The 22169-nt window shown below is 35.9% G+C and overlaps 1 protein-coding gene across 1 annotated transcript in view; it reads right to left on the reverse strand.

Moving 5' to 3' along the window:
* GRID2 (glutamate ionotropic receptor delta type subunit 2) overlaps positions 1–22169 on the reverse strand; it is a 1620720-nt gene that overhangs the window by 739099 nt on the left and 859452 nt on the right. The window contains exons 3-4 of the mRNA XM_052642062.1: positions 19293–19577; positions 1138–1343 (exon numbers count right to left, since the gene is read on the reverse strand). Coding sequence (XP_052498022.1) covers positions 1138–1343; positions 19293–19577 — 491 coding nt within the window. The remainder of the gene's footprint in view (positions 1–1137; positions 1344–19292; positions 19578–22169) is intronic.

Here is a 22169-nt window from a genome sequence, read left to right on the forward strand (position 1 = left end):
ATTTGTCTTCAGCCTTCTAGCAGATTTTGTGTTTCTTGAAGGAAAAAACAAACTCTTGTAAAATTGGAAACACTCTTTCTATTGGGAAACATTTAGTGGTTCAATGAGACTCTCTGAGTTACATGCTAGACCTAGAAAGGTCAAAGTTCTATATTTGATCTTAAACTGAATAACAAAGTTTTCTATTAAAATAAAAAATGTATTATAGATATTTTCCAAGTTTTATTCTTCACAGTGATTTATATTCTGCTTCAAGTTCTCTGATACCAATTATATTATAGAGTGTCAAATAACTTCTAACACATTCTTAATTTGGAGGCTTTACATCAGTACTTTGGGAGCTAAAGAAAACACATTGGAGAAGTGAAGAAAACTGTATTAGTGAAATAAAGTCGCCCCAAATTTTAAAACTAATAATAAAATCCATGTGAAAGTATATAACATTATGACTAATTTCAGCACTATATATAGTTAAAAATGTGATCCCCAAAATTACTTGACAATAACCTTTTTTAAGGGAATAGCAAAGATTTTAGAATATAGAGATCAAATATTCTCAACTGTATTTTTACAAAGTTTCAGAGCTTCTAGCCAAAGGTACAGATACAATTCAAATTTTGATGATCCAGAACCATAAAATGCACAATGGTCATCACCTTGCAGAGTTTCAGACAGTTTCAATTATTTGTCTTGCTACAGAGTTCTGAATACAGAGGAGAAGAACCTGCTGTATGTTTTCATAGTAGGAATCATGTTTAGGCAAGAATAGCTTTAACTCAAGTAAATCTTTTCTCAGAAGTAAAATTTTAACTTGCATAAAAAATTTAAGTATCAATATTAAACAATTTGTGAAATCCATTCAGGTAAGCAGCACTTTTAAATCCCCATAAGAATTCTTAAAGTCATCCTAGATAGGTGCCTAAATACATATAAATACAAAGCATTCTTAGCAATTAACTGGACAGTACGGGGTAAATGTGATGAACAAGAATTCACTGTGCTACCTCAATTAGTGCTAATGAGAGATGTGTAGTTAATTCCCTCACACTGCTCTTAATTTTCATCTCCTCTGTGGGATCTATTCTGAAACATTTAATTTTTACACCCTATTCCCAGTCCATGACAATTTTTACTTACCTCAGTTATGAAGGATTTGGCTGTGGCAGGATTCATAATAAGGATCGCTCGCCTAAGAGTGTCTCGATAGCGATTCAATTCCTCTATTCTCATGGTGTCAAAGAGCGTGGTGATCATCTTATTGATGTTGTTTTCCACCTTCTGAAGTGCAACATCCATCCCCTGCTGAGACACTTTGTCCAGAAACTCTTGGATTCCACGGATATCTAGGAACATCAAAAGCCCATCAATGTGTGAATTAAAGCATGGAAGGGAGATAAAAGCTATTTCACTTATATCAACATAGTTTATTGTTCAATATTGTAGACTGTTTAAACTACTAATGGAGTAGCTGATGGAACTCTCAGATACGGTTAAGGTTGAGTAGAATTTAATGAGTTTAGACAAAAAATGTATTGTTATTTTAAAAATTAATTTCACTCCACTGAGCTTTCTAAATTATCTCACCTCTGGAAAATGTTAGAACAACATAAAGGGAGGTGGTTGGGGAAGATCCTTACTTCCCTAAAGCAAATGTGAGATAAGAAATTACATTCTTTATGTTTCCTCCATATTAAAAGAGTGATATTAACCTCAGGTAAAACATGAATATTATTAATGGCTGATGAATCTGAATCAAGATTACTACTGTTTCTTAAAATGGGCAATGATATCAGTAAATTTGACATTTTCAATCTTAATTGAAAGAGGGTTTTGAGAGGTTATCTTCAAAGGATCTCAGGTCACAAATAGAACAGCTAAACTTTTGCTTGTTTTATGAATACTACTACCTCCTTGGGCTTCCCTCATGGCTCAGACAGTAAAGAATCTGCCTGCAATGCAGGAGACTGAGGTTTGATCCCTGAGTTGGGAAGTTCCCCTGGAGAAGGAAATGGCAACCCACTCCAATATTCTTGCCTGCAGAATCCCATGGACAAAGGAGCCTGGCAGGCTACTGTCCATAGGGTCACAGAGTCAGACAAGACTGAGCAACTTTCACTTTACACGTCACTATCTACCTTGCTCAAATCCTGCCAACTTGGTAGAGGTTCTTCCCTTTACCCCCAGGAGTACATGGAATATACTTTGTGTGTAAAACATGAATTTTTAACAAAATACTCACACACTCATCCCCAAATAAGAGAATTTCTGAAAGATTATCAAATAAAGCATTGTGTTCATTTTACACCTAGATAAGGATGGTAAAATACAATCTAAATAAAATATTTATAAATTTGCATTTTAATGTATATTTAAGTACCAACAGGTGCCTGAAATGTCACAAATATTTTTCCTAGTACCATACTGACTATTTATAGAAGAAGGGATCTATACGTTGATGAATATGATTGGAAGGTGTACCTGGCACAATATAATCTTAATAGAGTACATTTGCTTTAACTATAAAATACTGTACATTTTTCTGTATATGCCCATGACATAAAATGTGAAAAGTGAAACAAGTGAAAGATAAGAAGTGAATGGGATTGTAGGTTGCTTATTATTAATGGACTATATCTCAAAACTCCTTACTGTGCATGCATGTAAAATTTATCTCTTAAGAGCAATAATAAGGTCATATGCAGAGTACATCATGAGAAATGCTGGGCTGGAAGAAGCACAAGCTGGAATCAAGATTGTCGGGAGAAATATCAATAACCTTAGATATGCAGATGACACCACCCTTATGGCAGAAAGTGAAGAGGAACTGAAGGGTTAATGCAGCCACAATAGGGAAAGTGGAGATGTGCCTGCAAACTGGGCTCTCTGCTCCGGCTGAACGTGCTTGCAAACGAGGCGTTCTGCCAAGGAGTCTGGACACAGCCTTGAGTTTAATGGTCCCTTGCAAACGAGGGAACATTAACTTCTTGTGATAAGAAGAAAGAAAGGGCTTTGGACAGACTCTGCAGTAAGCCGGAATTTCACTCCCTTTTGCTGTACGATAACATTTATGCACATGCGCTATACTGAGAAGGCTTAGTCATACAGTCTGGAATTCTGCCCAGGGGGGCTATATAAAAATAAACCGCAAGCTTGCTTGCTTGCGCAGTTCTTTTTCCTCCTGCCGGAGTGGTGGATGTCTGTCTCTTGTGTGTGTGTCTTGTCTTTGTGTCATTTCACTTGCAATACCCAACAGGAACTAAAAAGCCTCTTAATGAAAGTGAAAGAAGAGAGTGAAAAAGTTGGCTTAAAGCTCAACATTCAGAAAACGAAGATCATGGCATCCAGTCCCATCACTTCATGGGAAATTGATGGAGAAACACTGGAAACAGTGTCAGACTTTATTTTTGGGGGGCTCCAAAATCACTGCAGATGTGACTGCAGCCATGAAATTAAAAGATGCTTACTCCTTGCAAGAAAAGTTATGACCAACCTAGATAGAATATTCAAAAGCAGAGACATTACTTTGCCAACAAAGGTCCATCTAGTCAAGGCTATGGTTTTTCCAGTGGTCATGTATGGATGTGAGAGTTGGCCTGTGAAGAAAGCTGAGTGCCGAAGACTTGATGCTTTGAACTGTGCTGTTGGAGAAGACTCTTGAGAGTCCCTTGGACTGCAAGGAGATCCAACCAGTCCATTCTGAAGGAGATCAGCCCTGGGGTTTCTTTGGAAGGAATGATGCTGAAGCTGAAACTCCAGTACTTTGGCCACCTCATGCGAAGAGTTGACTCATTGGAAAAGACTCTGATGCTGGGAGGGATTGGGGGCAGGTGGAGAAGGGGACGACAGAGGACGAGATGGCTGGATGGCATCACTGACTTGATGGATGTGAGTCTGAGTGAACTCCGGGAGTTGGTGATGGACAGGGAGGCCTGGCATGCTGCGTTTCATGGGGTCGCAAAGAGTTGGACACGACTGAGCAACTGAACTGAACTGAACTGAAGGTCATATATTTTTCAATACATTAGCAATTGAAAGCAATAAGCCAAAAGAATAAGAAAACAAAGTCACAGAGTTGGAAACTAACATTTGTTCATAATCAAAATTTATATTTGCAGGTTAAAAACTAAAAATAATTTTAAAATTTGCTTTCTTCTTATGATTAGCTTTATTTTAAAACAATTATTATGAACATTATATGTCCAGTATCTGATGACTCTCAAACTCTTCAGAAAAGATAACTTGTAAATTCTACCTTAGACTCCTTATTCCTAATTAAATTATAAACCCAGGATGTCAGCATTGCAGTAGCTTAAAAGAATAAAGCGTCATCTAGAGCAGAACAAGAGATAAAAGAGTCTGAATAATAATGGTATTATGTATTCATTAAATGTCCAGGTCAGAAAGTTCCTAAGGATGTAAGGATTTCAAGCATGGATTAACCAAAGGGTTAGATCTGATAAAATTTAGCAGATACAGGTAGATGCATAACAGGACATGTTCACACTCAAGCAGGCCTCCTCAAACTCTGCTGTGTATCAGAATCACTTGAAAATCTTATTAAAAATGCAGAAGCCTGGGCCCCAACTCAGAACCAATATGCCTTTAAAATATGTGTCAGAGCAGATCCTTGATTTTGAATTGTAAGTTATTATTTCTTCAGTTTGAATCACTTAACTATGCACATAAATATGACAGACAAAACCAAAAATCCATTGGAATAGAGCTGTTCAGAAAACACCAGAGCGGTAAGCATCAGATCACTTACACTCTTAGTTTTGAGAAAAAGAAAATTATTAAAAAAAAAAAAAAATTGAATATAGTCACCAGTCCTGTGTGTTCAGAATTCAACAGTGAATACCCTTCCCTGTACTGAGATAGGCAACAGACAAGTAAACAAACTGGCACATACAACTCACACCAAGTGCTGTGAAGGAAACAAGTGCTGGTAGAGACTGACGGGGGGGAAGGAGGCTCTGTTTTAGTTAGAATACTCAAGGAAGTTTCCTTTGGAAACGAGGTGTTTAAACTGTGATCTAAAGGACGAGAGGACACTGCTCAAGCAAGGAGGCAAGATGAGAGGACAACAGCCTGGGAAGATGCCCCGAGGCAGTGAAGAGCTTGTGTCTAAAGTACCTAAAGGATTTCTGCACAGCTGCAGCCCAGTGAGCAAGGAGGAGGGGAGAGTTAGGTGAAGCTGTGTGGAGAAAGAAGGTCAGATGAGGTGGATCCTGGTGAGACCCAGAAAGAGGTTTTGACTTTATCTTAAATGCAGCTTTAATCTCTTGAAAAGTTTTAAGTAGAGGATCTAAATAGATGATGAGCTATGTGTGTAGAATGAAAAGCAGTCTGAGAGTGACTTAGCATGATTCCAATTCAGCTTGTAAATGACTTTTCCTTCATTTAAAACAGTATGACTTTTTTACCTTTTATGTTTGACCAGAAATTAAGTAATGTAATATGTGTATTGTTATTTGGCCAGAAAAGTGATATGATAAAAGATTTCTATTATTTTTCTGTGTTCTTAGTCTGTAAGTCTAGTTATCACTGCCTAGATAAGTGATTATAAAATTTTCAGAAAAAATTCTGATCTATAAATGAATAAATATTTGTCTTATAAATGTCTTGAAAGATTAATTAGTGAGGGTGGTGATATGTGTGTGTATCTGCATGGGAAATCCAGTGTAAAGTCTTTTGCAACCCCCAAAAGCTCCTCTGTTCATGGAATTCTCCAGGCAAATATACTGCATGGGTAGTCATCCCATTCTCCAGGGGATCTTCCTGACCCAGGAATCAAACCCAGGTATCCCACATCGCAGGCAGATCCTTTACCACTGAACCATCAGGGAAGCCTAAAACATGGTAGGTGCTATTACTGTTAATAATAGTTCCCAATTGCTTGATAAGGGATCACCCACCAATAGGAGAGAATTGCCTAAACTTTAGATGGCTAGCTACCCAAAATGGCAAGTGTAATGTTTTAGATTCTTGGAATGTGGAATTTAAATAATAATAGTTTAGGTTAATTGAAAGTAACACCAAACACTCATGATACATAGCAATTGTAAGTTTGATGTGAGAAGAATCTGAATCACACTATTAAATGCAGTGTGGAAAAGTCATTAAAAAAGAGAGTGTGCCTTTGGCTTTGTCAATTGGTGAATACGATCAACCATCATTATTATTCAACTATACCATCTGTATTACTGTTAGTTGGCAAAAAATGAGTAAAGTGCTTCAGTTTACAGAAATTAAAAAAGATAAACGGTGATATCTCACCTCATAAAGCTTTCAGGCCTGTAGGTGTTACTAGATATTATTCATTGATAACAAAATTTAAATAGTAGTTTCAGTTGTTCCTTGTGATTATTCATTCTACTGATCAGATAATTACATAACAGCAAGTGGTAGAGGCTCATGAAGTAAGGTACTAAACATAATATTAGGACAGAAAAAAGACTTTTTTCTTGGACCCTATAAAGGAAAGTTTCATACTGTTCATGGGATTCTCATGGGAAGAATACTGGAGTGGGTTGTCATCCTTCTCCAGTAGACCAGAGAAGACTTGAGAGTCCCTTGGACTGCAAAGAGATCAAACGAGTCAATCCTAAAGGAAATCAATGCTGAATATTCATTGGAAGGACTGATGCTGAAGCTGAAGCTTCAATAGTTTGGCCACCTGATGCCAAGAACTGACTCACTGGAAAACCTCTGATGCTGGGGAAGATTGAATGCAAATGGAGAAGGGGGCAGCAGAGGATGAGATGGTTAGATAACATCACTGACTCAATGGACATGAATTTGAGCAAACTCTGGGAGACAGTGGAGGACAGGGAGACCTGGTGTGCTATAGTCCACTGGGGGTCGCAAAGAGCTGGTCACCACTGAGTGACTGAACAACAGTGAAGATAAAGGAGGTAGAATATGACCTCCCAAAGATACTCAGGTCCTAATCCCTGGAATCTATGAATAAGTTAGGTTATATAACAGAGGAATTAATGCTTTATAGATGATATTGAGGTTTGTCAATCACCTGACCTTACGATAGAGAGTCATCTCCTATTACTTCAGTGGGACTAGTATAATTCTAAGGACTTAGAATTAAAGGAAGGAGGCAGAAAAGGAAAGTCAGACATAGATCTGACTACTGAAGAATGAGCTGAGACTTCTGGAAAGCTTCAGAGATGAATGTTGCTGGCTTTGATGATGAAGAAAGGGGATCTTGAAAGAAGAAATGTGGATGGTCCCTAAAAAGGCAAGAAAAGGGGTTCTCCCCAAGAACCTTTAGAAAGAAACATAGTCTTCCTTATGTCTTGATTTTAAAAATATGAGTTCTCCATGGTCTTTGGCCTAATTAATTAGCTCACAGATAGTCACAGGATTCAAACAAGAAGTGAAATTTGATATGAGTAATGAAAAATAGATGTTCCTTCTTTTGTATCACAAGCTATCATGAGGCAGTTTTGGAACTGCAAGAGCCAGCATGTCTAGTGTGAAATGAAGAATGTAGCCAATGAATGAAAGATGGTAATGATAACCCTGTATGCGAGACAGCAAAAAAGACACAGAGGTTTAGAATGGACTTTTGGACTCTGTGGGAGAGGGAGAGGATGGGATGATTTGGGAGAATGGCATTGAAACATGCATACTATCATGTAAGAAATGAATCGCCAGTCTATGTTCGATATAGGATACAGGATGCTTGGGGCTGGTGCACGGGGATGATTCAGAGAGATGATATAGGGTGGGAGGTGGGAGGGGGGTTCAGGATTGGGATCTCATGTGCACCCGTGGCAGATTCTTGTCAATGTGTGACAAAACCAATACAGTATTGTAAAGCAAAATAAAGTAAAAATAAAAATTAAAAAAAAAGAAAGTGAAAGAGGCAAGCCAGCTATTTCTTAGACTTCCCAACTGTATAAGTCAATTGAAAAAATATTCTTTTTTTTTCACTTTTTTCTTATATAGTTTGAAATGAGCTTCAGTCACTTGCAAGAGAAAGGGTACTGACTATACACAATCTTCTGATAAATATCCGGTAGTTTTGTAATGAAGGTGAAGGTATAGTTCCTGTTTTTGAGGTATATCCAGTTTAGTGGAGGGAATAACAATTTAGACAAGTAATTGTTTTAATCTGATGAATGCCAATTAGAGAAATGTAAAAAACAAAGGAATGGAAGCTTAGGAAAAGTAACAGCTAACCAGACCTTATTGGTACAAAAAATAAAATTATAACACTTAATTATTGAGTTACTCTAATAAAAGGAAATAAAGCGTGTGAAATATTAAAGCAGGGATTCCCAGGTGGTGCTAGTGGTGAAGAACACGCCTGCCAATGCAAGAGAGATAAGAGACGCAGGTTCCATCCCTGGGTTGGGAAGAGCCTCTGGAGAAGGGCATGTCAACACGCTCCAGTATTTTAGCTTGGAGAATCCCTTGGACAGAGGAGCCTGGCGAGCTACAGTCCATAGGGTTGCAAAGAGTCAGATACAATGGAAGCCACTTGGCACACATGCAGTATTAAAGCAGTCTGTAAACTGCAAATTTCTATGCAATATACATTTTCATTATCAAGATTATATTAACCCAGTCAAAATCCCCCTTGTTCATGGTTTTCTTCTGCTTTCCTTTTCTATAGAAAAATGGAAAATAAACAAAAAGCATAATAAGGACTAAAAGTTGATTTAGGTAATACCTTTAGAACTTGATAGTCTAGCAATTTCTGTGATAACTGTTGCCTAGTTAGACAAACTTACCACAATAACTCTCTAGGAGGTACTGACTGATTGAAGCACATTGATTTGTTTTATTAAATTGTGCAGAATGATAGCTTTATTATGATAATTAGTGTAAGATTAAACTTAATTTCTCTCTAAACATGGCTTTTAATTAAGTAGATTAGGGTAGAAAAATCCCAGGGGATAACAGAATCTAATGTATAAATACATTTCTAAACTGACTCACAAACCAGATATATATCTTACTGTAAATCCTAAACCAGTAGTCAGCATCCAAAGAAATCTCTTTTGGAATCTAGTCTCTGCTTAGTATGTGCCAAGCACTGTGAGAGGTACCTGGGAGGGAATGATGAGTAAGACAATCCCTGCCCTCTACAGGTTTGCTCTTTACACAGCTGATGATAACATAGACCCTTTCACAGACAGAAAAATCATACAATACTATTCATTTTCCAAACTGTAGTTGCAACTTAAATTCTCTGGAACATATCAAACAGTAATTCTTAGCCTTATCATTGTATTCAAATAATTCTTTTAAAATACTAAATTTGGTAGAAAAAAAGATTTTTCACTGAGGCTTTGTATGTCTGATTTTTCTTTTCCTCTACTCATCTTTCTCCCTTATTTGAGTAGATTAGGTGCATTTAATCATTTTTAATCACTTAATGGACTGAAGACTTCACTGGGCAGGAGACTTCAGACTCCATTCAGCCAAGCTTGGTGTTTCTGAAATTATGACAGAATGTTAAGCTTTAAAATTAATATTTAGATTCTTATAAGGTTTTTTTTTTAAGATAAAAAGAAATACATCATACTACTGGACACGTGAAATACATCATTAAGCTGAATGGAATTTCCCAAAGAATAAACAGCACAGCATAATCTGTAACTTCTTATTTCTTCGGGGGGGGGGGGGGAAGGCTTTTTATCAACCCTTACTCCAAAATAATTTGAATCATTAATTATTTCCTGTCACTTGTACTGTATTTAGAAAATAAAGATAATAGTGTGCTTTATGAGATTATAAGGTGACATAGTTAGGCAATAGTGACCCACTGAGATTTTCAGTTTGATAAGAACTTGTCAGTTTGATAAGAACTGTTTGATAAGAAGATTTTAACATTAGATCATAATGTTTCCACTTAAATGTCATTTTATGCTGAATCAATATTTTTAGGACATTTTACTGATGTACAAATGCAAAACAGAGTATGTTATTTTTACCTACGTGACATAATATATACAAATGCAAACAAAATAGTTCATTAAGATGCTTGAATTAATTATATGCTTACTGATGTACATTGAAGTAAATGAGAGAACCGAAAGCTGGAATGTAGCCAAATGAGTAATAAACTACTTTAAGACTGTCTAGAGAGAGCGTTAATAATATTATAGTCATCAGACATTTGAAAACACCCTCAGGTGTTTAATTATAAACATTTGCAATAAATTAAGAGGAATGTGTCCATTTTACGGGCCTTGATTAAACCTACATTCAAGACTGCATGGAATAAATACTGTGATTCCTAGGAATGCAATCATGCTGATGGCACCCCAAAGTTCGTTTCAAAGAGTTCTACTATATGACAATTTAACTTTTAAGACAAGGATGATATACTGGAGGGTAGTACTTAAGTACCTCAGGTCATTCAATTACATACTGACCCTTAATTTGGGATCATTAAATAGCATTTGCAGAAGGCAAGAGTCTATAAATAATATATTCATTAATCCTTAAAGCTGAATTTATTTCTTTGTTTTCATGCATATGGATGTCAAAAAGTAAATATTTCTGCATATAAAGAGAAATATGTTTTCACTTACTATTTTTGAGGCTAAAATATTTTTTATCAAAACCTGTTATATACATTTTGGTCTCTGATTTTCAGAAATACTTAGTTTAACAAATTATAGTATACATTTACATACAGACAAAAGTCTTATTGTAAAATGAAAAAGACTCTCCTGAAACAGTAAGGAAAATGTCAGAAAAGCTAAAAACATAAAATAAATCTAAGTTGATCAAAACCAACAAAAACAAGCAAACTGAACCAAAGAAGAGTGTACTTTACAAGCAATTTTAAGTGGTGAATTATAAAGACAAATATTTATTAATTGTAAACATCTAAATTATAATTTGATAATATTAGATTTAAAAATTTAATCAAACTGAAATAATCTAATTCATATTTATTATTTTTTTCAAGCTGACAAGGGAAGCACATGTGTCCACATATGCCTACCCTTCACCTAGAGGGTCATCATGTAACTCAGATTGCTGACTGAGAGCCCACATACACCAGAACAAATCATTTGGTTCAAGAATAAGCACAGGACCCAAACACAGCTTGAGACTTTCTAGGAGGATAAATAGCCCTATGCATGATATTAATATATGGACAAAGAAGGGAAGAGGCCTTTTTTTAATGTAATAATCTCTAAGAATATAGTTGGAGTTACCAATGCCAACTGTCTGGCTTGAGAATGACACAAATGCATGAATCGAAATAGAGGTGAGGCTATAGTAAGAGTGCAAATATAACTACCTTCAGTTAGTTCATGTCTGTGTGTCATTACTTTTACAAGCCGTTTATATCCCTATCATCATATTACCCCTCCAAGCTCCATAATTAGACCCAGATAATAAATCTACAAATAGGTTCATTCTAATATTAAGTGTGGGACCAATATTTTTCAGGCAAAGGAAATTAAATAACCCAAATAGTTCTTTAGATGAAATGCACATCAACTTTGCTGCTCTTGTAAATCAGTTCTATTCAGCCTATCCATCCCTGAAATTCAACTTTTATTTCAATATCTTTAAAACAGAAACCTCTCATTAAAGCAATCTATATGCTTTTATTCTATTTTAAAGATCACTCACTTCTGTATACTGTCAGTTCCAAGACTCCTGGATTCTGGAATCTAGCTGTTGGCTCTGGTACATTCAACTAATTTCTTGCTTAGACCTCTCTGATAGTGAGCCTGCCTGGACTACTACCATTGCTTCTAATGATCTTCCTAGGTATTATATTACATCTTCTTGACCAAACGCTCTCTCAGAGATTCAGCTGAAAGCATAAATAGCATGATAAGCAAATTGAAAATGATGCAAGATTGGAAGGGGAGGGCAATATAATGAGTACTTACAATAAAGATTTAATATACAAAATTTAAAAGGCAGAAGTTTTGTGAAAACACAAGTGTTTTTTGTTTTGCTAAAAAGCAGTAAAGGTCTCATCTCTCTAAGGCAATAAGATAGCATGTGGCATATTGTGTAATCAGTGTGTGTGTATATATATATATATATATATATATATATATCAGCCATATACAGAAATATTGAAAAAATAAAATAGATAAGGATAAAGGCATTTATTAGAAAGGTGGACTATCTAAGAAGCATACATATCAAGTTGAAAATAGTAAATTGTTCTTGGTACTTAGGCAGTAGAAGACTGAGTGGGTTCATGGGATGTAATCAATTCTTTATTTATTGATAAATGATTACAAGCAAAGGGATTACTTATTTTATATTATTCTAGAAATGAATCATTTTGTCCAGTATGTTTTAAGTATTATAAAAAGAAAAGGTTTCTGCCATTTAGAAATGTCCAGTATCCATTTATAAGAGTCTCCTTGAAAATACAGTGAGTTCTCTCTTGCTTGGAGGATTCTGGCAGGGAAAAAATGCTACCAATCAAAGATGTTGAAGAAGATATCTACTAAAGTTTCTTGCTTCCAGATGCCTTATCTAGGAACAAAGCTGGCTGCATCAGAAACATCAGGAGAGCTGTTAACATTTAGTGCCTACCTTGCAAAAATTCTGATTCCAGGTGTCTATGATGGACCTGAGGTATTACGATGATTAAGAAGCTCTTCCGGTCACTCTGGTCTATTATCAAATCTCGGTTCCAGGTGTCCACTACACTCAATTCTAACCCTTTGTCTCTGACACCATAATCAATAAGTGATCACAATTTAATTCTGATACTTCATTTGAAATTATAAGTAAATCGATTTTCCCTTTTTTTTTAAAGTTTTCAGATATGCAATAGGTTGTTCTGTCTTCTAATTTTTAATAAGATATAATTTACTTACAATAAATAAATAGAACTTACATGTATAGCTCAAAGATTTATTGTGTTGCACTCAAAACAAAAAACTGAATATCTCTGGTACCACAGAAGGTTATCATGTGTCCTTTTCCAGACGGTCCACTCCTGGCCCAGAGATGCAATCACTTTCTGACTGGATCACCAAGATTATTTCTGTATGTTACCAGAATTCATATAAATGGAATACTATAGTATATACTTCTTTTCTTTCAGAATTATTTCACTGAAATTTTAATTGTTGAATATTTCAGTAGTTCATTTCTTCTTATTGTTGAATAGTATTCCATTGTAGGAACATTCCACAATTCCTTGAACCATTTTCAAAATTATGGACATTTAAGTTGTTTCCAGTTTTGGACTTTATGAATAATGCTAATATAAGGATTTGTATCTATGATTTCGCAAAGATATACATTCACATTTATCTTGGTAAATACCTGGAAGTGACCTGGGTAAGTCACGTGGTGGATGAATATTTAAATCTGTAACGAACTGCCCAATGGTTCCATAAGTGCCTACACATTTTTACATCCAACTCTCTGTGGAGGGTTTCAGTTTGCCACATTCTTCCCCATGTGTAGTAATGGCCTTCAGTCGGTCTAGTGGGTACTGATTAGTATCTTATTTTAATTGGTATTTACCTGTGGACTAAAAATGTTCAGCACTTCTTGTGCTTATTAGCCATTTATATAGCTTCTTATGTGAATTCTTTGAACAAACTTTGGGCACACTTTCGGTTGTTGTATCTGTGTTGGTCTCATATTTTTGCTTCGTAGTTTTGTTTGTTTAATTCTCTGAGCCCTTTATATAGTCTATGTATTTGCCTAAGTTTTTCAGGTATATGTATTGAAATTTACTCCTCAGTTTACAGTTTGCCCATTTATTTTCTTAACGGTGTCTAATATGAACAGAAAGTTTTAATTAAGATAAAGCTCACATTGCTTGCTGTGCCCCAAGCATTAAAGTCCTCTCCCTCTAATTCAGGAGCTTAGTGTTTTCTGCCAGCATACCTATAATTGAGGCAGGCTAACTTATTTAGCTTGTAAGTAGGGTAAAATCTCAGAGCTTCTCCAGTGGCTCGGTAGTAAAGAATCCACCTGTAATGTAGGTGATGAAGGGTACAGTCCATGAGTTGGGAGGATCCTCTGGAGAAGGGAATGGCATCCCACCCCAGTTTTCTTGCCTGGAGAATCCCATGAACTGAGGAGTCTTGCGGACTACAGTCTGTAGGATCGCAAAGAGTCAGACAGGACAGAAGCAACTGAGCACACACGCATGCATGCAGGGTGAAAATCTCAGACCCTTCACAATTCTTGACTGTATCACATTACAGCCCCACCTGTAAGCAATCTGGGGACTATAGTTTTTCAACTGGAAGTATTATGCTCTCAAGCAAATCTGGCCTAAGGAGGAGAACAGTTATTATATAGAGAAGCAGCTATTTCTGTTGAGAAGTCAGCCTACTTCGACTCAATGACTGTCCTGTTTCCAAATTTACAATGATAAACAAACCTCCTGAACTGATATACAGTATTTTTTCTTGAATGATATTAATATGCTGAAGGTCAGCAGGCTTAAAGTCAGTTATTGTATCTCTTTAATGAAAATGATTCTACACATTTTCATTGTAAATGCTTAAGAAATTTGTGTCAGAAATTAATCTTATTATTTCTATAGCATCGAAATAGTCCAGTAGTTGAAAGCAGGAAGAGACACTATGAGTGCCTGAATGCAGACTTTTGGGGCTTGGTTTCAAGTCACCTGACTTCTTACTACCTCAGCTTTTTTCATCTGTAATATCATTACCATCATCATCATCATCATCTACCTCATAGAGCTGCTGTGAGAATTAAATGAACATGTAAAGCATTTAGAACAGAGCCTGGATATCAATAAACTTTCTCTATAAGATTATCCCCTTGTTATATTCTGGTGTGATAGTTCACTGCAATCTCTTCATACTCATTATACATGGTTAGGAGTACATGCTCTGGTCAGACTTTAAACTCAGTATTGATGCTTCTCAGGTATATTTCATAAACAAGTTACCCATCAGTTGTTTCTGTTTTCCAATTTATAAAACTGTGATAATACTATAATCTACTTCATAGAGCTATTGAGAAAATTCAGTGATATAATGTAAAATATTTATTCTAGTGCCTGGCCAATAAAAATGCTCAGATACACTATTTTTAATATTTTTGTTTCTATAAGATTTGTTCACACTCTCTATTGGAGTTGCTGTCTCTCAAACACTGTGAAAGGTAGGTAGGATTCTGAGAGGCAATAATCAAGATCAAAGTCTACCCATGAAGCCTTCTTTGATCATTGCTGCCTAAATTAAACACTTTCTTCACTGCAGACCACTAGTACTCAGTTTATATCATTTATGATACAACATACTATTTTCTCTATTAAGAGATTATTATAAATATTTTGTTTTTTAATTATAAGTTTCTTAAAGGTTAAGACTACATTCTGTAAAATTTTTAATGTCATGTTTTGCATTTTCACTAAACAAGGGAACAATGACTATTTCTTAAATGACACATTTTTAAAAGTTTAACACTTCTTTTCAAGTCTTTAAAAAGAATGTCTTGAGTCAATTCATTCAAATAAAGTTTCACATTTTTTTTTCTCTTTCCATCCATCTTCTTTCTTTCTTTTTTTTTCTAAGTTGCTCAGTCGTGTCCGACTCTTTGTGACCCCATCAACTATACAGTCCATGGAATTCTCCAGGCCAGAATACTGGAGTGGGTAGCCTTTTCCTTCTCCAGGGGATCTTCCCAACTCAGGTATCAAAACCAGGACTCCTGCATTGCAAGCAGATTCTTTACCAGCTGATACACAAGGGAAGCCCAAGAATACTGGAGCGGTAGCCTATCCCTTCTACAGGGGATCTTCCCAACCCAGGAATCAAACCGGGGTCATCATCCGTTTATTTGTCAAAGATATGAATTTTCTCTGGTAAGGAATTTATAGTGTACTTTTACACTGGGCTCATATTCATAAGTTCAGTGCAGTTCATTCACTCAGTCATGTCTGACTCTTTGCAACCCCATGGAATGCAGCACGGCAGGCCTCCCTGTCCATCATCAATCTGGAGTTTACTCAAACTCATGTCCATTGGGTCAGTGATACCATACAACCATCTCATCCTCTGTCGTCCCCTTTTCCTCCCTCCTACAATCTTTCCCAGTATCAAGGTCTTTTCCAATGAGTCAGTTCTTTGCATCAGGTGGCCAAAGTATTGGAGTTTCAGCTTAAGCTTCAGTCTTTCCAATGAATATTCAGGATTGATTTCCTTTAGGATTGACTGGTTAGATCTCCTTGCAGTGCAAGGGACTCTCAAGAGTCTTCTCCACACCACAGTACAAAAGTATCAATTCTTCAGCACTTAGCTTTCTTTATAGACCAAATCTCAAACCCATACATGACTACTGGAAAAACCATAGCCTTGACTAGATGGACCTGTGTTGGCAAAGTAATGTCTCTGCTTTTTAATATGCTGTCTAGGTTGGCCATAACTTTCCTTCCAAGGAGTAAGTGTCTTTTAATTTCATGGCTACAGTCACCATCTGCAGTGATTTTGAAGCCCCCAAAAATAAAGTCTGTCACTGTTTCCAGTGTTTGCCCATCTATTTGCTATGAAGTGATGGGACCAGATGCCATGATCTTAGTTTTCTGAATGTGGAGCTTTAAGCCAACTTAAATCATAATTAAAGCTCATAATCATAATTAACTGCTTTTGAAGAAAAGTGTTCCTCTAATAAACTGGATAAGAAGCCTAACCTTTTTCTTTAAGTATATTTTTCTAAGCAAAATACATCTTCAATAACATTTGGCTTCAGCAGGTTGCCTGATTCGATCCATGGAATGGAAGGTTGCTTAATCCATTCCTTAATGAAAGTAACTCCTGATAACCAAGATAAAAGTCAAGTATAATTCTAATGTTTGAACTTAAAATGAGGACTATGATGAATGTATATGTAAATACATTAGCCCTCTTCAAGATACAAGATATTTGGATAGCTTGATGTTTATTTTGGATTCTAGCCCAGTTCTTTACTAGCAAGATTTATTGTAAGTATCAAAGAAAATTTTTCTTTCATGGAAGAAAAGTATTACTGGAAATGATTTTAAAAGTACAATCAGGATATTTTTTCATGAATTATTAAATTAAATAAGTTAAAATAAAGTTTATCATCAGAGTAAAGTAAAATGTTCTCGTTATTCCTAATACAAAAACTGCTTCTAACAGAGAATACAAATAGTATGATTATAAGCATCTTATTTATTCAAAGGAAAGCAAAAGAAAAGAGAATGGGGAAATTCAAATGTATGGAAAGGAGTGTGTGACCATGAATTTATTGTACATTTAAAAAATTACTTATCAGTAATCAAAATGTCTTCTTTTATAAGAATTCCCTAAGTGTAATCCATGTAAGAGTTGGGAATAAGATAACAAGGAATTTTCTTTTCTCATGGATATTTGTAATCATACAGTAAAATTCTCATTTTAATTTGTAGAAACATCATCAAAAGTTATTTTCTGTTCTTTATTTTACAGACTACTTTGATAGGACTAACTAAGCAATGTTTTCTCCTCTTAAATAAAGATTTGCAATTTAAAAATTCATTATTTCTAATTATGTTTGAGTAGAGGTCATGAGAATACCATTTGTGGTTATATATCCATAGATAATCCGACTAGAAAAAATTGACAAAGGGATACTCAGTATGTTGACAGTAGAGTTAGAGTTTACTATGTTCACTAAATAATTCTACTAGTGACTATCAGATTTGTGTTCCATCTTTACTTTTACTGATGAGGCAATTATTTTTATTTCCTTTCTGTTTACTTTATTCATTTTAGTCTCTTGGTCTTCGTTCTGTGACCCCTAAGTAATACGAATTAAACAACAAAACAAGGATTTCCGTCCTGGGGACAAAGGACTGTGCTTTTAGAGAGTGTCACAGACTTTTGGCTGAAGTCTACCCATCAAGTTTAATGGAACTCAGCTGCCCAAACCCCATGTGACCTTTGAATATTTAGGGCTAATGTAGCTGCCACTTGCATTCCCTCCCTAGGAGTCCACAGGAGCTCTTATTTGCTGCTTTCCAGCTTTCTGCCAACCTGTTTGTGGTTGGTTCTATTGATGTCACTTTTTGGCAACTCTTGTGTAACTGTTCTCTATGTTCAAAATGCTGAGCAGATTAGGGTAAGAAAACCCTCATTTTGAAATAGTTTTTTATTTGCAATGAAAATAAGTTGCTCTTTAGATCGTAAATCTTAACGTTTTAAAATAAAAATGTAAAAACCAGGCCCATCCACACTGAAAGGAATTTTTTTTTTCTGTCTCCTTCTTAAGGCAAATTTCTAAGGAAGCACATGCTTCGCAATATATATCCCTTATCAAATCTGTTTATTTCCTCTCATTTGAACCTATCAATCTCTATTGTCTTTCCTCTCTTCCTAATAACAAAAATAAGAAAGAAACTATATTGAAAATCTCTGGGATTAGTCAGATAGAAAACAGATAGATTTTAATTTGGGAAAAAAGTGTTTAAACAAAAATAACATTATTTCTTTATTTATTATTAAATGCGTGCTAAGCTACTTCAGTCATGAAGTAGCTACTTTTTGACGCTATGGATGGTAGCCTGCCAGGCTCCTCTGGGATTCTCCAGGCAAGAACACTGGAGTGGCTTACCATGCCCTCCTCCAGGGGATCTTCCTGACTCAGCGATCAAACCGCAGTCTCTTATGTCTCTTGCATTGGCAGGAAAGTTCTTTACACCTGGGAAGCCCTATTTTTGCTTACTTTTGTTAATGTAGCACAAGTAAAAATATTGAGACACAGTATCTTCTTAAGATATAGTAAAATAATACAAGTAAAATGCCTTGTGTTTTACCTTGGAAAGTTAAATAAATTAAGTATCTTTATACTAGTCACTATTTTTGTGAGAGTTCACATTGGAGACAATATGCTAGGATAAATATAAGGCATTATAATTTCAATGACCCTCAAAGTGTTAAGTACTAAGTAGATTCTAAAGTCTATACAAGAGCATAAGAAAAATACTTCAGATTTTTTTAACTGAAAAATAGAAATATGTAATATTTTTAAGTGTTCTAGGATCTGTCGAAAATTATTCTTTTATTGTTATATTTAGGTATAAATGCTTTTGAAAGAGGAAAAAATACAGCATTGTTTTCAATAACTTCCTATTATTTGGAAAATCAAAATATATGCAAAAGATTGAACCTGAGGTCTTAACAAACTTTTTTGTCATTGTTGCCTGATTTGTAAGAACATTCCAGGACATGAAAACCACAAAAAATAATAACTTCTTCAAGTTTTTCAAGATTCAACAAAATTAACTGCCATATAAATACCAGCTTATAAAACTCATTCAAGTAATAAACACTTACCATATTCGCTATCATAGAATATAATGAACTTCTGCCAGGCATATTCTGTGACCACTCTCAGGATAACGTCATTTAAGTAGACAGGTGGCCGAACAGAGAGAGTGTAGTCATCATTCCTGTTGCTCCGGGTGAGTCCACAGCCACTCCTTGGGGTCCCAGCTGTGGAGCGCTGAATGAAGAGGTGCGGGATATGCATGGCATCTGCCAAAGACTGGAGGGATCCCGCTGATGTGCAGCCAATGGAGCTGACCAGGGCCAAGATCCCCTGATTCATAAGTTCACAGGCTGTAAGGAAGTACAGTAATATTCAAATGTCAATATAGGTTTCATATGCTTTCTCTTTTACAAAGAACAGTAAGTAAAGGTTACACAGTTATTATACAACTATTATATATATATATATTTTAAAGAACATTCTACATGTGGATATCTTTCCATTACAAACTGCTATTGGGATTCAGATCAAGAATTCTATCTTAATTATTAACAGCTATCTGACTTCATGCAAATTTCTTAGCTATTCTTAGTTTCACTTCAATCATCTATAAAGAAGACATTTAAGCAGGAATCCTTCAGGATTATTGTGAAGGTCAGAGATAATTCAGTGCCTGATATTTGCCTTTCACGTGATAGGCATCCAATTAGTGACAGCTATGTGGTTTGGTCATTAAGTCGTGTCCAACTCTTGCAATCCCATGGGCTGTAGCCCTCCAGGCTCCTGTCTCCATGGGATTTTCCAGGCAAGAATACTGGAGTGGTTTGCCATTTGCTTCTCCAAGTGACAGTATATAATTATCAATGTATAATTCAAAGTAAAGGTAATTCTTTATTGAATATGCAATACAAGGTTTTACAAAAGGAGATAATATGCAAACTGGTAAATAAATGAAGGGGGAGATGAAGAGTTTGAGGAAGGTACTTCTGGCCACAGAGAAGAGAGTCATTTTAATACCCAAAACTTTGATGACATTGGGCTTTCATATTAAACTTGGGAAATGAAAATGTTTTTGTTTCTTTCCTTGTTTGCAGAAAAGTCATAGTCAAATAAAATAATGCATTTCAGAAACTCTCATTCTGGTTTCTAGCTGAAAAATTTCTAATTTTTACTACATGGCTTATGATCTGTTTTAGCTTCATTTTAACTACTGTGTGCATACATATACTCTTACTTCAAAACATATTTGAAATGAGAACAAATATAAATTATAAATAAACATAAAGACATAGCATATATAGAAAAAAGAGTTCAGAAGTGATATTTCAGAATGCCAATTTTTGAACTCAAGAATTTAAAAATCAAAAATAAATATAGAAAGAATCAGGAAAAATTAATTCCACTGGAGAAGGTAAGACATCGTAATCATTGAAGTATTTATTCTAGATTGGATGCATTCTAGATATAACATTCTCAGGATTCTGGCTTTAATTTTTTACATAATTGAAAAAATTCAAAGGAAAAGTTAGATGATAAATACCTCCATGAAATAAATTGGCCAGTTGGGGAGTGGTCCCAAGATGGCAGAGGAATAGGATGGGAAGACCACTTTATCCCACACAAATTCATCAAGAGCTCATTTGAAATCTGGGTAACTTCCACAAAACAACTTCTGAATGCTGGTGGCGGACACCAGGCACCCAGAAAGGCAGCCCATTCTCTTCAAAAGGAGGGTGTGATTACTGGCTTGATTGCTCTCTCCCCTTTTGACTCTCCCTTTTCTCCACCAGGTCATCTCAATCTCCTCCCTCCCCCTTCTCTTCTCTGCTTAACTCTGTGAATCTCTCTGAGTGTTCCAGACTATGGAGAACACTTAGGGAACTGATTACTGGCTAGATTGGTCTCTCCCCTTTTGATTCCCCCTCTTCTCCTCCTCATCACCTCTACCTCCCTCCTCCCTCTTCTCTTCTCCATGTAAATCTATGAACCTCTCTGGGTGTCCCTTGCTGAGGAGAACTGTTTTACCATTAACCTAGATGTTTTGTTATCTGTGATGTATGGATGGAAAAGTCTTGAGGCTACTATAAGAATGAGACTGAAAGCCAGAAATAGGAGGCTTAACTCCAAAACTTGAGAACATCAGAGAACTCTTGATTGTAGGGAACATTAATAGACAAGAGCTCACCCAAAAGCCTCCATACCTACACTGAAACCAAGCTCCACCCAAGAGCCAATAAATTCTAGAGCAAGAGATACCATGCTAATTCTCCAGCAAAGCAGGAACACACCCCTGAGCATTAAAAGACAGGCTGCCCAAAGCCAGCCAAACCCATAGATACCCCAAAACTCAGTACTGGACACTTTACTGCTCTTCAGAGAGAAGAGATCCAGCTCCACCCACCAGAACACACACACAAACTCCCCTAATCAGGAAACTGTGACAAGACACTCGTCCTACCCCACCCACAGGGAGCAGGCTCCACAATAAAGAGGAACCACAGACTTCCAGCCTACAGAAAGGGCACCCCAACACAGCAATCTAAACAAAATGAAAAGGCAGAGAAATATTCAGAAGGTAAAGGAACATTACAAATGCCCACCAAACTAAACAAAAGAGGAGGAGATAGGGAGTCTACCTGAAAGAGAATTCAGAATAATGATAGTAAAGATGATCCCAAATCTTGAAAACAAATGGACTTACAGATAAATAAACTAGCGATAAGTATTGAGAAGATGAAAGAAATGTTTAACAAGGACCCAGAAGAAAAAAAGAAGAGTTGATCAATAATGAATAATGCAATAACTGAGATCAAAAGCACTCTGGAGGGAGCCAACAGTAGAATACTGAAGCAGAAGATAGGATAAGTGAGGTGGAAGATAGAATGGTGGAAATAAATGAAGTAGAGTGGAAAAAAGAAAAAAAATATATTAAAAGAAATGAG

Source organism: Budorcas taxicolor, chromosome 6, assembly GCF_023091745.1.
Source record: "Budorcas taxicolor isolate Tak-1 chromosome 6, Takin1.1, whole genome shotgun sequence".
NCBI lineage: Eukaryota > Metazoa > Chordata > Mammalia > Artiodactyla > Bovidae > Budorcas > Budorcas taxicolor.